The 17,836-nt window shown below is 43.3% G+C and overlaps 1 protein-coding gene across 1 annotated transcript in view; it reads left to right on the forward strand.

Annotated features, from left to right (window-relative positions):
• Positions 1-139: 139 nt before the first annotated feature.
• The window catches only part of taf2 (TAF2 RNA polymerase II, TATA box binding protein (TBP)-associated factor), a 35,393-nt gene continuing 17,696 nt past the window's right edge, over positions 140-17,836 (forward strand). Inside the window, exons 1-17 of the mRNA XM_085422034.1 lie at positions 140-664; positions 881-935; positions 1,915-2,075; positions 4,103-4,221; positions 5,893-6,034; positions 6,197-6,428; positions 6,983-7,167; positions 7,297-7,410; positions 10,950-11,049; positions 11,336-11,421; positions 11,530-11,665; positions 11,766-11,920; positions 12,147-12,261; positions 12,362-12,471; positions 13,841-13,906; positions 14,741-14,867; positions 15,956-16,081. Coding sequence (XP_085278160.1) covers positions 615-664; positions 881-935; positions 1,915-2,075; positions 4,103-4,221; positions 5,893-6,034; positions 6,197-6,428; positions 6,983-7,167; positions 7,297-7,410; positions 10,950-11,049; positions 11,336-11,421; positions 11,530-11,665; positions 11,766-11,920; positions 12,147-12,261; positions 12,362-12,471; positions 13,841-13,906; positions 14,741-14,867; positions 15,956-16,081 — 2,079 coding nt within the window. The 5' untranslated portion in view covers positions 140-614. The remainder of the gene's footprint in view (positions 665-880; positions 936-1,914; positions 2,076-4,102; positions 4,222-5,892; positions 6,035-6,196; positions 6,429-6,982; positions 7,168-7,296; positions 7,411-10,949; positions 11,050-11,335; positions 11,422-11,529; positions 11,666-11,765; positions 11,921-12,146; positions 12,262-12,361; positions 12,472-13,840; positions 13,907-14,740; positions 14,868-15,955; positions 16,082-17,836) is intronic.

A 17,836-nucleotide genomic window follows, 5' to 3' on the forward strand; every position in this document is an offset into this window, starting at 1 on the left:
GTATTGTTTAATTAAATTAGACTTTACGGTATTTACATTATTAACGCACACACATTCATTTTAATACAAATGTTTTATTTTTTTTTCAATCGACCGCTCTGGGAAAAAATATAATTATCATTTTTACGCGGGAGGTCAAAGGTTACTAACAAAATGGCCGAACACGCTGGAGCGGGCGTCACAATACTATGAGCTGCCGAGCAGAGAAGGGGATATTTGGATGCTTTGATGCGCATGGAGTGGAGCATTTGTGGAGTAAACTACTTATTTTTTAATAAGGAAACAGAACAACTTATTGCTGCTCGTGGCTGATGTATATTCGTGGATGCGTCGGCGTGGTTTGCATGGAAAACAGTGCACAGCGGGCTCCGGGCGATACAAACCAAAGACTCATCGACAGCCTGACACAGTGATAGTTTAAACATTCCGACTGCTAACATATAGTGCTTTGGGAGAACTGACGAGCACCCTGTAAACGTGTACGAGTCTGGTGAATGCAGGGGGCTTTGAATTGTGAGCCTGAAGAGCAGCTCAGTGCGGCTGAGGCAAGGGAAGCATCACCGAGCGGAGTTATGGCACCTTAAAAGTTCAGCAAAGCACAGCGAGAAGCAGCGATGAACAGGAAGAAGGACAAAGGCTTCGAGAGCCCGCGGCCCTTTAAATTATAAGTATCTGAGCAGAATCACTTTCTTGCTGGTTGTTGTCATGTTCTATAGTAACAGAAGCAAAGTTAACCCTAGCTTAACGTGGGGAAAGTCAAGACCGAAGTAAATAGCGCTTTAGCTTTAGCTACACTTTGTACCTGGCTACGACAGAGAGGGTTTAGGTAGCTACATTCATAAATGAAACGTTAACTGTTTCGTTGTGTCACTGCTTTTACGACCCACCAGGTGGTGTGCATCAACAACATCAACTTCCAGAGGAAGTCTGTCATCGTAAGTACAGCACTTGCACACATAATGGCTCATCTGCTCACCGTTGGACAGCAGATACTCAGTTAGCGATCTGCCGAGACGGCAGCGCTCTCTTGTTTTGGTTCCTCTAATCACACATTACCGGCATTTATGAAGGGTGCATTACTGCTTAAAAGAGTGTTACTTACTGTAATATACGCCTGCAGTCTCGTGTTAATATTCATCATTATTATTTCTCAGCATTAAGCAAAATTACGTGTCAATCTTAAAAGTAATTTTAGCAAGAATCGCTTTTATTAAAAAAGAAGTGCTAAATAATGTTTAATGAAGATCTTTACCACACGGTGGTAGCATTTTCCCAGAAATGTGACTGTTTTACACGCATCATAGTCTTTTGTTTCTAAGACGACTTCTACCTAATTTAATATTTTGTTTGAAAAAGAAGCCTCTGTAACTGGATAAGAATCACAGTAACATGAATTCTGCACAGACTTGGAGCTGGCATAGATAGAGACAGCGTAGATAAACTAAACTGGTGCCCATCCTCTGTTATTTCTAAGGTTTGATCTGTCAGGACATAATAACAGAAATCATCTGAGCAATATGAAGTTTAAAATGATGTTATTACAGATTCAGAGGAACGACAACACATGATGTATTACCTGTGTCATAAATCAAAATACAGAAGCAGGGTGTGCAAAAACTAAGTACACTTCGTGGTTCAATAGCTTGTAAACCCACCTTAGCAGCAGTAAGTGGAAATAATGGCTTTCTGTGTGACTTTATCAGCCTCACATTGCTTGAGAGGAGCTTTGGCCCACTCCTCCTCCCCCTCTGCTTCATCTCATTTCATTGAGGTTTAGTTATTAGGGTTCTTTTACCATCACTGTCGTGGTGAAGGTGTTTTTTCTTCACATTCTGTTTACAAGTTCATTTTTTCATGCTTCAAATACATGTTGTTATATTTTGCTGATGTCTTCCTTGCCTCTGTATACTTCAGGGCTATGTTGAGCTCACCATCTTCCCCACCGTGGTCAACCTGAACAGGATCAAGCTAAACAGTAAACAGTGTCGCATCTACAGGGTCCGAGTAAACGATCTCGAAGCCCCGTTCCTCTACAATGACCCCACTCTGGAAGTGTGCCACCATGAGTCCAAGCAGTGAGTAGATCCACATTCTAGTTATTTTGGACCTCAGAATATGTGTTAGTCTACAAAAGTACATCTGAAAGTGTCACTGATTTTCTTTTTTAATTTAGATTCTATGGTTATAACACATGTGGAATTATACTGGAAGCTATCTTAACCAGATGAAGGAAGTTTGTCCTTCAGTCAACAGTTATCAGAAGTTTAATAGTTAAATTGACTGTCTTAATATTGAAGCAGTCTTTTGTGTTGTACGGAGGCGGTGCAGGTGTTCTGCAAACAGCTGTTTAACTAGTGCAGGAACAGCCTGTCGTTACTGCAAGTAACAAACAAAATGCTGGAACTTTTTCTCTCCTGGGTCCTCCTGGGCTCTTTGTTGTGGGCAGGGTCCTTGGGTGTAAACATATTTGCTCCTTTTTTCACTTCTTTGTAAGTTCCGTCGCATTAATTCCCATAGTTTCAGAAATCTCTCACATCTGTGAGTCCTTGCTATCATTACTATTCTTTATACTTATAAATTCAAAGCTGCAGTGAAAAACTTGTTGGAAATACCCAGGAGGAATCGATGGTGCTGAACAGGCCAATCACAATGGTTGTGGGCGGTGTCAACCCCACGTATAATAACATTTCTAGAGAGGTGAACGTCAGATTACCTCAAATGTTACACTGTAGGGTTTCGGAGGGGTTTGCAGTTACGGCATAGGTACGGTGTAAATTTCCCGGTGAAGCATGAGTCCTCAGTCAGGTAGAGACCATCAGTCAGGGAGGGAAACAGGGCTTCATGCTGGAACTGCTGCAAAGACACACTAAGTGAGGGAGGCTGATAAGAAGAAGAGAGCTGCTTGGATCAAAAATAGAGAGGGAAAAACCAGGTTGTGTTTGGATTCAGCTGTCGTGTTTGTGAGAAACCGTGAAGGGCTGATGGGAGCATCGGCGGTTTTAGCCAGAGCCAAAGGAAAGTCCGCACTAGTGTAATGAAATGATTTTTAAAAATCTGTTTTGTTAATCGAGGTTTCATTTCTCCCGCATAATATGGACTCATTTTTATCAAATGGTGACTCAAAGAAGGTAACACAGACTCATTGTCTTTACTGTGCACCCCTGTTTACCCCAAAAACCATCTGTGAGCCTGGAAAAACCCTGCTGTAAGCACTGTTTGACCAAGAAACAGAGTGATGGAGTGCCGCATTACATGACCTGGTCTCCAAAAGCTACAGACATAAACTCAAGTGAGATGGTTAGGGACTGCAGCCAACATGTGTGGCAGCTGCTTCAAGACTGCTGGAGCAGTTTCAAGAGTAAAGAGTGCAAAGCTGTTATTGAAGCAGAATTAAGCAGCTTTAAGAAATTCTAATGTTGCATATTTGGCGTTATTTACACTCTGATCTTTGCATCATAAATCCCTGTTATTCATAACGTTGAGGTTTTTCTACACTGTGGAAAATAGTCAAAAGAAATTTAGGCTCATTTATAAGACTAGAGAGGGAGTCCCAACAGTTGGACAGGCCGCATGAACTAGCAGTTGGCAACAGTAGGGAGGAAAAACCCCCTTTGAATTAGAAAAGAAGCTCAGCGAGGGAAGGCTGGCATGTCGGGGCCCTTTATTGCTCGTGGTTGCATTTGGAGCCAAATAAACTTAGTGGAACGATGAACTGCTGTGATTGGTCGTGTGTTTAATTTACTGAATTAGCTTAAACTAGCAGAGCTGTCTGATCATTTGAACTGTTTGGAAAATATTTGGTTGTGACTACAAGAATGAGAAGAAGTTATATAAATAAGATTTTATTGATTAACCTTTATTTAACCAGGAAGATCCCATTGATAGGCAGCAGCAAGTGTGTCACAGTTACAGAAATGACTCGGTTAAACACAGGCAGCAACAACACACATGCAAAAATAATAGATTTGAGAACACAGATTTATTTATGTCATTTACTTATCTTGTCACATTAAGATTTGTGTCCATCGGAGTGGGTGGCTGTGATTATCATCAACTGCATACTTAAAGAACAGCAATGAATGCTTACTGCGTGTCCACACAGGAGGAACCTCAACTATTTCTCCAGCGCCTACACTGCCGCAGTGAGTGCCGTGGACCCGGACGCAGGGCACGGCGAGCTGGTCATCAAAGTACCCTCTGAGCTCTGGAAACAAGGGGATGGTAATGGAGTCGTCTGTCAAGTGTTTTGTGTAGCACCTTTCATGCAGATTAGTGCTTTTACTTTGATATCGATGAAGCCGATAATAAGAACAAATGTAAACAAAACACAACTGAAACTAAAAGCACAGCAAACATTCGAATAAAATAAACATATTTATCTAATTGAGATAAAGTGCAATAAAATGTGCAAGTAAACTGAAAGAAGAATTAAAATTAAATTAAAAAAACACAATAAACTCCAAACCTGTTGGTAAACTAAAAGCATGCAAAGTAAAACTGTATGAAATGCAGTAAAATAAAGAAACACTGTAACAGCTGAATAGAACTGCAGCATTGTCTCCCAAAGCCTGGTTAAAGAGGCAGACGTTAAGTTTCAGGTTCGATAGTTCAACACTTCAGCTGCTCCCCGGCTCACTGTTACAGCCGCTCTGATCATTTAAGCTAAATAGTGCCCACACAGTTTTTCGTTTTATACCTGGACCAACTAGCAGATGCATGTCAGGTGAGCTGAGGGGCTGTAATGGCTATATACACTGTAAAGACTCGAGCAGCTGTTCGGCTGTTCCAAAAATGCCAATCAGATGGCGGCAACTCAACCCAACTGCACGTGGGCATGTAGACATGATCAAGACAACCTGCTGAAATCAAGCAAGAGAATGGTGGAGGAACGGTGCTTTCAGTGACTTTGAACATAGCGTGGGCGCTCGGTCTGAGCTTTTCAGACGACGTCAGAGGAGAACGCACAGACTGCTTTGAACAGGAAGACGACAGCTGCTCAGATAATTACTCATTACAGCAGGAGGGCACCTGCAAACACACCCTATCAAAGTTTAACATAGATGCACTATAGCTGCAGAAGACCAAGAGGCTGCACTCCTGTCAGCTGGGGCTGCACAATACAATAAAGATCGCATTCCCTCTGTGACATTATGTAGGGTCAAAGTTTGGTATAAACACACTACCTGAGTGTTGGTGCTGACCAACTGCTTATGGTTAGTGTAGCCATCTTCTGATGGCTGCTTCCAGCAGGTTTACACACCGTCGAACTCCAGTCATGATGAGTTCACTGCACAAAGAGGGTCCAACCTAATATTAGCATGTTGTACCAAAAAAATAGACCATACAAACAACTGAAGGCTGCCTGAATATGGATGTGAACGTGAGTTTCTCCGTGTCATTCAGAGACAGAAACGCTCAAGAACGGAGAGGAGAAGTGTTAAAACGTTTGGAGGTCAAACTGGGTCTCCTGTGTTGTGGCTCAGAGTGAGCTCACCAGGTTGAATTTAACAGAAAAGTTAACATTTGCTCCTACTTCTTCTGAAATTTGTCTTAGCGTCAGTGTAACTATAAAAAGAAATACCAATTCATGATGACATCTCTGAGGGGCAACACTAAAGGTTTGTGGCTAGCTTAGAGACGTGTTGACACGTATGGCTAAAGTTATTGTTTTCAACAAATAATAAGCAGAAAAATAAATGATTTGCCCGTTTAAGGCCAGCATAATCTTTACCATCTCTTTTAATTTTTTTCAAATGACATTTTATTTTGAAAAGCCATCACCTGGTTACTTGTCTGTTGATTGTATCCAGTTCACTAAAATAAGGTTTTTGCCTTTTGTTGAATGAACATAAATAAAAATGGATGTTTTTATGTTTTGTTTTTTGTATCCAGATCTGAAAGTGTTGAAGGTATACATAGAGTTTTCTCTGGACCAGCCCAAAGGCGGCCTCCACTTTGTTGTTCCTGATGTGGAGGGGAGCATGGCGGAGAGAGGAGCCCATGTGTTCTCCTTTGGGTACCAGAACTCCACAAGGTCTGCAAACAAACAATCTTCTCGTCCGTAGTAGATGAATAAATAAAAACCGCATTCCTTGGCTCCATATTGACAGATACAATATGTAGAAGTGACTTTTTGTTTTGGATGTTCCAGCTTTGGAAGTTGTGATGGAAAAATGAAAATCTTCTCCTGTCACAGATTCTGGTTCCCTTGCGTGGACTCTTACTCAGAGCTGTGCACATGGAAGCTGGAGTTCACTGTGGATGCATCTATGGTGGCTGTATCATGTGGGGATCTGGTGGAGACCATTTACACTCATGACATGAGAAAGAAGACTTTCCATTACGTCCTTCCCATCCCAACAGCAGCTCCCAACATCTCCCTGGCTGTGGGCCCCTTTGAAATCCTTGTGGACCCCTACATGCACGAGGTGGGTCCTCGTTCTCTGTTCTTTCTGCGTGGAGTTTAAATAAATGTTGCAGTTATTTCCTCCTGCAGGTATTTATACAAACTGACATCAAACATGTTCATAGTTGCAGGAAAGGATCCTTACCACAAATACACAAACTGCTCTGGAACAGATAAATCAGGCTACCACTTTAATTGGACTCACTGACCCCAAACCAGTAAAAAATGTACTGGGCTGTGGTTAAAAGTCATGTCCATGAAGTGTTTGTGTAAACTTTACCCTCAGCTGTACAGCTTTTAGATCACCTGGCTTGGAATAAGTTCTGCAACGACAGATGCAGAATGCAGTCGTCGAATAATCCAGACAGATGAGATTAGTCCAGCTTTTTATATCATTTTTATCCTAAAATGCCTTTAAAGTGGTTTAAATGGAGCTTTGTCCTGTAGTGTTTTTTGATGGCCACTTACTTAAGTGTCTTTTGAAGGTAAACGGTGTAAATAAAGAAGAATACATCGGCTCTCGTCACATAATCTTTGAAATACCACTGAAGCGCGCACGTCTTTGTTTCCTGTCAGGTGACACATTTCTGCCTGCCGCAGCTGCTCCCTCTTCTCAAACACTCAATGTCGTACCTGCACGAGATTTTTGAGTTCTACGAGGAAATCCTGACGTGCCGCTATCCTTACTCCTGTTTCAAAACTGTGTTTGTGGATGAGGCGTACGTTCAAGTATCCTCCTATGCTTCTATGAGCATCTTCAGGTAGGTCGTGATATCAGAGTTCACTGGTCCTTTTTGGCAGGATGATAGAAGAAATCAGCAAATGTAAAACACAAATAGATTGCTGTTGAAGGCGTTATTCCTCTCATTCAACTGCTGCCTCTGTTTCAGTACCAACTTGCTCCACAGCGCTATGATCATTGACCAGACTCCCCAGACTCGCCGCTGTCTGGCTCAGGCGTTGGCTCAGCAGTTCTTCGGCTGTTTTATTTCCAGGATGTCCTGGTGAGTGTTAACATGGGATGGTGAAGTAAAGCCAAAATCTGAGACACAAGTTCTAGTCTCCAAAGTCTAAGACTTAGAAAGAGGATGAGGAGTCCTGTCGTTCGGTAGTAGAGCTCCTGCTTCTCCACATCAAAGGAGCCAGTTAAGGTGGATCCCTCCTGTGTGAGTTGCTCTGGGCATGTGCTGCGGGGAGGAGGTTACAGGGTAGACCCAGGACACGCTGGTGAGACCTGATTGTCCTGGGAGAACTTCAGATGAGCTGGAGGAGGTGGCTGGGCACAGGGAGGGCTGGGCTTGTCATGATCTGTAAGACAATGTTGACTCTGTCACAATGCACCACACTTTTCCGTCTTAATTGATACATTTGTTTCTTTTTACTAACACGTAACCATCGTTTGTAGCAACATGTTTTCACATCATGTTTTACATCAGTTTAAGTGCTTTTTTTTTCTTTCTTCGTGGAAGGTGTCACAGATTTAGACAGCAAGTACGATGATTAATATGATTAATGGTTCAGATACCTTTGTTTACACAATTAAACAGTACTCAAATGTTTCTTGATAATTGCGTGTGTTAGTGTTAGACTAGTCAGTCAAATTTCTCCCCTCATATTGTCGACCAAGAAATTAGTCTCCAAAAACATCCGTCAGCCTAATATCTGATATAGATAAGAACCTTCAGCAGCGTGAGATGTTTCTATAAAATGCATAGCTTGTGTAACACCATTGAGTCTGTTCCCTTTGGGTTGTTGTTTATAGTTATACGTGTAGTTTGCTCTGCACAACACAGTCATTTCTAACCTCCTCACAACTACGGCCCACTTTAATGTGACCGACTCTTATTGTTCCCATCGTCCAGCAAGCAGTGTCCACAACAAAGAAACAACGTAGTGTGTGCACGTAAATGTTCAGGTGACATCATATTAAACCCCTTTTTCCTGTGAAACAGAGGCCTGTGCAGGATTTGGAACATGTAAGTGGTGAATGGCCTGCATTTGTATATCGCTTTACTCAGTCCCTATGGACCCCAAAGCGCTTCCCATATGGAAAAGAAATAGTAAAAACATATATGATTTACTCATGAAAGTGGCCACTTTCTCATTACTTTCATATATTTTTTTAGTAAGTATACAAAACATACAAGTTTCATTATATAATTTTTCAAGGGATCTTATACGTGTTTCCACTCTTGTATGCTTTTCATACAAGTTTCATACAAGACAGATAAAAACTTTATAAGATTTATATATATCTTTTCCATATGGGTTTACACTACATTCAGTCACACACACATTCACACACTGGTGACGGCAGCTACATTGTAGCCTCAGCTGCCCTGGGGCGCACTGACAGAGGCGAGGCTGCCGGACACTGGCGCCACCGGGCCCTCTGACCACCACCAGTAGGCAACGGGTCTCGAACTGGCAATCTTCTGATTACAAGACGAACTGCCAACTCTAAAACCACGACCGCCCCATTTAATGTGGCGTTCTTGTATTTAGAAGGTGTAATGTTCATATATGCTGACCAATGAGTTCTCCAGAAAACAGTCAATCTGTAGGCTAGCAGTAAAAAGATCTATAGTTATTGAGAACGTCTACAATTCGAGCAGTTGTATATTTGTGTAAATGTTTATGTACCGAGATAATCTGCGAACAACAAACCAAGACTAGCTGCCGACGTTTTCCTTACGGTTAGTATTGGTCAATGGCTTTAAACACCTCCTCTTTTATCTGAACATAGTTTTGGTTTCCCAAAAGCTAACTTGGAAAATATTGATGTGGAAAACCTTTACTTGGCCTGACTGGTGATGCTAGAATAAGCAGATCCAGGTAATGAAAAGGTATCCTGAATATGTGGAGCTTGCTTTTGGACGCTGTAAGAAAAGGCACTGAGAAGATGCACTACAAGTTCAGCTACAAACAGGCTGCGATTGGGCTCAAAGGCCAGAGAGTTGTGTAATGGAAAAGAAGCGTCAGTGTTGTTTGGAAGCGCTCTCACACAAACCGCTATGAACAGATCTCAGCAGTGCTTCCCTCGGCTCTCTGGGCTTTTAGAAACGTGTGGTAACAGTTAGTCCTCAGACCTCTTCTCGTAAGGCTGCCTGCTGATGAGAGATTTACAGCAGAACAAGGCTGTTCTGTCAGTACCAAGAGTCAGAAGTTGGGCCGGTCCTGGCCTGAACAACTGTATCCTCCAGCATGATGGATCGCTGCGCCGCTCGGCAGCTCTGCCAGTGCGGTCAGTGTCCGTGAGAGACTGAGGGATTCTGAGGGGCTTGATTATGTTAAGAGGCCCGTCAGAAAGGCCTCAACAGTCTCAGGTGCACCTTGTGCTGTGTCTACCCCTGTGTGTCCCTCCTTTACCCTACAGGCCATCTTCCATTCACCGTCCATACTTTGCCTTCTCCTCACTGACCTCCAAACACACATCAGATGTGGGGCCTTGATCTGCTTATGTTGTTGGGCTAGCTGGCTGCTGTTGTGTAAGGAAAAACCTCACAAAAAGTCCGATCTCTTTGATTTTAACAAAGCATGGCGGCCTGCTAGCAATTAATCAGAGCAGGGGGTTAACTGAGGGCTGTAATTGAGAACAGGCTAAGCTAAGCAGCCCATCAGACATACAAGGCACATGAAAGGTATTGGTTAAACTGGTTATGCATTTTGGAAAAACACGACCTTTTCTGATGTGTCGCTGCTCCGTGTGTGCACCGGATGATCCTCCTTAGACTTCCTGAGAAATGAAACTGTCTGTTGTGCTGTTTTTGGGACTCCTCTTGAAGAAAGGTGTCTTACAGCTATGAGGATGAAAGGAAGGTAATCCAAACTTAGGACTTGATTATCGCCCTGAGCATGACCCAACTTAAAAAGAAAATACTTAAGAAAACACACAGTGTACTGTTGACTCCAGGACATACAGCGATGAAGTCATCTGTGCCGTGTGTGCCAGGCTGGACTTAGCTCAGTGTCAAGCAGGGAAACCGCCGAGGCTGAATAAGTGTATTGTGTCTCTCTTTCTTTTTTAACAAGCTAATAAATCCAAGCTGATAAATTAATGAGAGCAGTGTGTGGGGCCAGGTTCCATCCTTGAAGTGCCCTGATTGTAAAAGTTACTATTAAAATGTGAAGAAGCAACAAGTGTGGTCTTAAATGATTTATCATGCTTGGGCATGATGAAAGAGCGCATATCAGTGAGGGAGGAAGGATGGAAGAAGAGCCCTCACCCCCACAGGTCACGGCAGATGGCCGCCCCTCTCCCAGCCTGGTTAAAGGGAGTTTTTCCTTCCCACTTTGCCAAGTACTTGCTCACAGGGGGTCGTATGATTGCTGGGATTTTCTCTGTATTACTGTAAGGTCTGTGTCTTACAATACAAAGCGCTTTGAGGTGGCTGCAGCTGCAGTGATAAAACTGAATTGAATTGTCACTAATATCGTTGCTGTATCTAAATGCTGGAATTTCACTATGATTCATTCACAGTAACGTTGGAAGAAAGTTGGGATGTTTTGTGAGCTTAGAGCTGAGATGTTCTGTGTTCTGTAGGGCTGACGAGTGGGTGCTGAAAGGAATCTCAGGGTACATCTACGGTCTCTACCTGAAGAAGACCTTTGGAGTCAATGAGTATCGGCACTGGATCAAAGAGGTGAGCGCTTCATAAATCTTCCCCTGTAAAAGCTGCTTCCTCATCAGATAATACAGTTAAAGCTTCAGTCACATACTGAGTGTTTGATTTAACTGTGGTGCTGTACAGATACAAAACTGTAGAAATGTGCCTTACTATATCTAGAAAGTTTGATTACATTTTTAAACTTTGGTGGAACCTGATGGAACGTCAAACATGCTCAGATCGAATAATGTTGGTGTTGATAATAAATCTCATTATCATCTCTTTCTGATACAGAAAACATACCTTTTGTTTTTGCCCACAGGAGCTGGACAAGATTGTGGAGTATGAGCTGAAAATGGGAGGAGTCTTGTTGCACCCCACCTTCAGTGGAGGGAAAGAGAAAGACAAGTAAGATATTAGATTCTAAGAAGTGTAAGCAGTGTCGTGTTTAGTCATAATCCTCCGAGTATAAATCCCAGATCATTTGTTGGATTTTGAACTTTCTTCTCTTCTTAGTCCAACTCCCCACCTTCACTTCTCCATTAAACACCCCCACACACTGTCTTGGGAGTATTACAAGATGTTCCAGTGTAAGGCACACCTGGTGATGAGGCTGATAGAAAACAGGATCAGCATGGAGTTCATGTTGCAGGTCAGCTGGGTCCTTTTGTGTGTGTGCCAGTATTTTCAGTTGGGCTTCATATTCAAACATGTTCTCTCTTTTAGCTCATTAACCTTTTGTTATTGTTTAGGTTTTCAACAAGCTCCTGAGTCTGGCCAGTACAGCCTCGTCTCAGAAGTACCAGAGTCACATGTGGAGCCAGATGCTTCTGTCCACTCATGCCTTCCTCAAATCCATCTCCAACGTCTCTGGCAAAGACATAGGCCCCCTCATCAAACAGTGGGTGTATCCTTTATCGCAATCAGATCTGTGTTTGCAGATGGAGGCAGGGATGGTGGAGGTTGCAGTGTTGGAAACAGTAAATAAGAAAGAAAATAACCAAATATGAAAGGCGTATAGCAGCATCATGTGAAACTGATTACAGTCAAATAAAAACATTCAAATATTGAGTCTTTATCCACTGGGTCTGACACCTCCTTGGAGGGTTTTAGTCTTAACCGTTCATATGCAGAGATCAGAGCAGTGTGGTGAAATTCTTCGGCAGTTTTGCCTTCAACAGAAAGAGGAACGTGCTGGAGCTGGAGATCCGTCAGGACTACACATCATCTGGAACTCAGAAATATGTGGTGAGTCTTACAGCCCTGTGCCTTGTCACTCTGTCAGGACCCAAGCAGGCTTAAATTGTCGGACTTTTTTTGCTACGTTCTTTGCTCTGTTTCCTTGCAGGGTCCAATCAAGGTGACCGTACAAGAGCTGGACGGCTCCTTCAACCACATGCTGCAGATAGAAGAGAACAGCCTGAAACACGACATTCCCTGCCACTCAAAGAGCAGAAGGTACCGGACGCTGCGTCACTCTCCTCTGCCGGGCTTGTGTATTACAATGGGCACTTACATTATTGCTGTTATAGCGCCTGAAAATCATGCATTGCTAACACTGAGATGTGCTACAGTGCATCCAGAAAGTATTGCCAGTGCTTGATGCTACAAGCTTGGCACATGTTTCTCCTATTTTCTTTGCAAACCCTCCATCAGGTTTGATGGTGTACAGCCATTTTCAAATCTTTTGAGAAATGTGTAATCTATTTCAAGTCTGGACTCTGGTTGGGTGCCCCTCCTTGGTCATCTTGACTCAGTGTTTAGGGTAATTGTCCTGTTAGAACAGGGGTGGGCAACTCCAGGCCTCGAGGGCCGGTGTCCTGCAGGTTTTAGATACCTGGGTCAACACACCTGAATCAAATGATGAGTTCATTCCCAGGCCTCTGGAGAACTTCAACACATGTTGAGGAGGTCATTCAGCCCTTTGAATCAGCTGTGTTGGATCAAGGACACATCTAAAACCTGCAGGACACCGGCCCTCGAGGACTGGGGTCATAAGATGAACCTTCACCCCAGTCTGAGAAGCAGAGCTCTCTGAAGGTTAATGATGTCTCCGTACATCACTGCATTCATCTTTACCTCGACCCTGACTAGTTTCCCAGTTCCTGCTGCCAAGAAGCATCGCCACAACGTGATGCTGGCACCACTGTAGGATCGTGATGAGCAAAGCCTGGTTTTGCTCGACATGACGCTCGACATTCAGGCTGAAGAATTTAATCTTTGTTTCATCAGACCAGAGAATTTTGTTTCTCGCGGTCTGAGAGTCCTTCGGGACTTTACTAAGGAGTGCCGTCTGTTTGGCCGCTCTGCCACATATGTCTGATTGGATAGTTAAATATTCAATGCTGCAGAAATGTTTCTGTGCCTTCTGTGGATTTCATGGCTTGCTTTGTGCTGTGTGCCTTTCCAAACCATGCTCAGCTGAATTTACCACAGTTGGGCTCCAGTCAGGTTGTAGAAGCTCTTGATCAGTAGAAACAGGACGCACCTGATCTCAGTTTTGAGTGTCACTGGAAAGGCTGTAAAATCTTATATGTGTTCAATTTTTGTTGTTTTATTTTTAATACATTTGCAAGAATTTAAACAAACTTTATTCACTTTGTAGACTTTTGAGGTCAAATTAAGGTGGAACAAGTGAAGCGTGTGGATACTTTTCAGATGCACCATTTGATGTTACTTAGAAGAAGGTTGTGGCTTCACTGTTTCCTCCTAATATATACGAATGTTTCCAGTCTTTGTTCTGATTCTTTGTTTCTCTCCTCAGCGAGAGCGTCTGTCATATCAGGCTGGGAGTGTTTGGTGTCACTGATGTGATTTCTGTTTGCAGAAACAAGAAAAAGAAGATCCCTCTGATGAATGGAGAGGAAGTTGACATGGATTTATCTGCAATGGAGTAAGACATTACTGCTGTGATGCATTGCTGCTATGTGACTAAGGCTGCGTTCACTCTGCAGGTCTTGATGCTCAATTCAGATTTTTTGATCAAATCCGATGTTTTTGTCTGCTCGTTCACACTACAAATAAAATGCGACAGCAAACGCGCTCTAGTGTGAACGCTCAAAGCGGCGCATGCGCAAAAGAAGACGTCACACACAACGCGCTCTGTTTAGACCCAGAACAACAGTATGTGTGACTGATGGCCCTTAATGTAAAGACTTCGGACTTTACGTTTCCCAATTTTTGCTTTAAGTTACTCTGTTATTTACATAATGATGTAAATAACCTAATAATGATCCTTATTGCTGTTTTAGAGGAGCGCTGCTTCAAAGGATAGTTTCTGTCAGAATCTGCAGATTATACAGGACAAAGAAAATGTTCACGTTTCTCCAACGTTGTCTTCCCAACAGTTTCACTGGATGGCCAGGAAGCGTTCACGTCGTCTTCTCCGGCGCTGATATTTGGCGTCTGTCTTGTGTCGGTGACGTAAAAGACGGATTCAATGCGACCTGACCATCAAACAGCAGTCGCTTTCTGAAACATCAGATATGTATCGCATTCAGCACCACATATGAAAGTGACCCAGATCAGATTTGAAAATATCAGATTTGTGCCGTTCACGCTGTCACCATGATCAGATAGATGGTCGCAGAGGGTCAAAAAAGTCGGATTTGATGCGCTTTCGCCTGCAGTGTGAACGCAGCCTTAGAGTATTGTCTTGCCAAGTTAATGCTTACATCTGTCTAACATATACGGTGCACGGTGTCCGTGCCTGTTCATTCCTCTGCAGTGCTGACTCTCCCCTCCTGTGGATCCGAATCGACCCGGACATGTCCATCCTGAGGAAGGTGGAGTTTGAGCAGGCTGACTTCATGTGGCAGTATCAGCTGCGCTATGAGAGGGATGTTGTTGCACAGGTGGGCTAACAGTAAGCATGCAGGGCTCCACACCGGCCTTAAAGAGCAGTCCCCTGTGTGTTAGATGAGCCTGTAGTTCTAATGAGTTGTCATTTCCACAATGATTTGATAAAGGAATCCCTTTATTTGCTTAAATCACAGCTCACTAATGTTCTGTGTCTTCATTCTGCTGCACAGTGATGCACATGTGCAGCTTTTTCCACTTCCACTATGACACCAGTGCATCGGAACATTATTGTATCACTGTGTCTAACAGGTAGCGAGTGCCCAGTGTTTAAGCATTCAGACTGTATCCATCAGTCTAAGGAAGAGACTGTGAGTAATTCTGTATATGTAACGTCAGACAAGACTTAAACATATTAAACGGTGTCAATGGGACCAGGATGCATCAGATTTAAAGAAAGTGTTTATTTGTCACAACGTTTGCTTGCACTCGTGTCCGTGTGTCGGAGAGAGTCTTCACTGCTCTGCTGTTATTTACAGCCACACTGCTTTCACTGTGAGTGTACAGATGAAATGAAAAACAACAATCAGATTCCTGATATTTTTCAAGTTCTCCAGTTCCTGTAGCATCAAGGCACCGTCCAGTCCTGACGGTTGGCGTGCTGTTTGCTCAGTAATTAATCTTCTCTCCATGCAACAGAGCTCAGCTTTCTGGTTTTTGTTTCATGCAGAAAGTCATTTGCATGTTGCTTTGTGGTAAAGAATGAGGCCTCTGATCCTTGCTTGCTGTCACGCGTCCTCTAGTCTGTAATGATGGTTTTGTTCCTGACTTCTCTGCCTGTGAATCCAACTCTGGCATAAATCACAACCGTCCCTGTGGAGAAATCTTTTTTGAGGCCACAGCCGGGATGCGGGTTGCAGGTGTCTTTTAGGAACTTGAAGTGTTTGGACAATCTTTCATTTAAATGTCGGTTTTATGGTTTAATTAAATGTGTTTTTTGCCATGTGTTCTGCTTAGTTATGCAGCTACAAAAACTGCAACGTTAGCATAGTTAAAGTTACTGTTCGTACTACTGCAAGTTTTTAGTAAATGTTCATCTTTTTCTTGTGTGTAAAGTCTGATTGAACAATGATCTCTCTGTTAGGAGGAGGCCATCTCAGCACTTGAAAAATTCCCAACTCCTGCCTCCAGGCTGGCTCTGACTGACATCCTCGAGCAGGAACAGTGTTTCTACAAAGTTCGCATGCAAGCGTGCTTCTGTTTGGCTAAGGTACGTGTCACTGTGTTGGTGTGTGATTCAGTAACAGCACAATGAAAAGGTTTTGAAGGCTTCAGCTTCTTCCACAATCTGTTGAATACAATATGTAAGCCACAACCATAGAGATGATGGCACTCCCAAACATCCATCCGTCTGTTAATTAGTCTTCCCTCATCTGTCAGCATCCACCTGAGCTCCACTGTCCAGTGAGATTAACCCTCGGATGGTCATAGTCAAAAAAGGGACCCTTTTGGGTCCCTTTTTTGACTATGACCATCCGAGGGTTAAGTTAGCGCTGTTTGGTCCTGTCAGCGGCTCTGAGCAACGAGGTGCGCCCTTCTTACACCGTCTAAAATCAGATGGATGTGGGATCCAGCACGGCCACATTTTCTAACCCTTCGTGTTCGTGTGTTTGTGATTTCACCTGGAGTTTAAATCGTCAAAGTAACTTCAAACAGAACCACCTTAATAACTCCAGTTACAGAGTTGCTGATGTGCGGCGTTGGTTTTTTAATCTCACAACAAGTTGTGGATTCCTCATTTACGCTAAGGCCGAGTCTGCGAGCGCTGGGACACACGTGCTGTCAGCAGGGAGCGTCAAAGCGCCCTCTGGTGGACAAACCCTCCAGCATCAACACAACATGGTTGAATGGTGTTTCTCCTGACTCTTAATTATTTATCAGCCATCATAAATGCCAATATCGATGTTACCAAATGGCTAATGTGGGCTTACATATCAGTTTAGACTCCTTGAATCTGTTAGAGGTTACTATAAAGCTAGCTACGTCACCTCTTCACAACACTACAGAAGAGACGGGACACAAAGCAGTCACAGATTTATTCCTCTTGCCGCAGACTTAGTGAGAGGCCTGCTAAACCCAGCACAAGGAAGGAGCCAGGTTACACAACTACAGACTGAGGCAACACTAATGTATGCAACACTATGTGCCAGCAGTCATGACATCACTTTTGGTGGTCATCGGCATCAGCCAGAATAACAACGGCAAGCATAATTTGCCTGCAATGTTGTTAATATGGCAAAGCGATGTGGTCATGCTGAGTTCGGCTCCACATGTCACTGTTTGAAACGGCGCATTGCTAGCAGCAGACAGAAACTGGAGGGTGGTATTCTGGGAGTAGTATAAAAGAAAACGTGTTAACAGGTGAGACAGTTTTAAGAATAAAGTTTTGGGCGGACTGAAGGATCCACATAGCAACGAACAGTTTCAGCCTGTAGCTTCACAGTGTGACTCTGCTTTTCTTTTTAATCAAAGATGACAAAAACAGGGGCCTTTCCTCTGTTTCTTCTGCATTTACGTCAGTGGTCACTTAGTATATTAGTACTAAAAAAATGTAACTGATTGTAACTATTACAAAAGAGCTGCAGCAGGAGTACAGGCCATCGCTTCCAAGCTAGCGAGGCCACCCACCACTTTAAATGTTGCTGCACTTCAGCTCAGTTGACTGAATAATTCTGTGGCTCCAGGAAATTCTCTGTTCTCTGGATTTGGTCTGTTCTAACTTTCACCCCACTGGATTTCCATCCTTCAGGTTCCACCTGAACCAATATTTTCACAGCATGAGTGGAGGATGAAATGGCAGCACTTCACTTCTTTCACTAGCTCGCTGCGTTTGGCCACAGTGCCCCCAGCAGACTCTGTGATAATGGCTTTTGGTATACACAAAGCTCACGCACACTCAGGCATCCACACTCACACTGACCACAGACTGCAGTATGGCAGGCTTTACATTCCTCTCTGGACTTGG

The sequence above is a fragment of the Rhamphochromis longiceps genome, linkage group LG11 (assembly GCF_057381845.1).
Source record: "Rhamphochromis longiceps isolate RC_006_pf linkage group LG11, R_longiceps_female_GT1.1, whole genome shotgun sequence".
NCBI lineage: Eukaryota > Metazoa > Chordata > Actinopteri > Cichliformes > Cichlidae > Rhamphochromis > Rhamphochromis longiceps.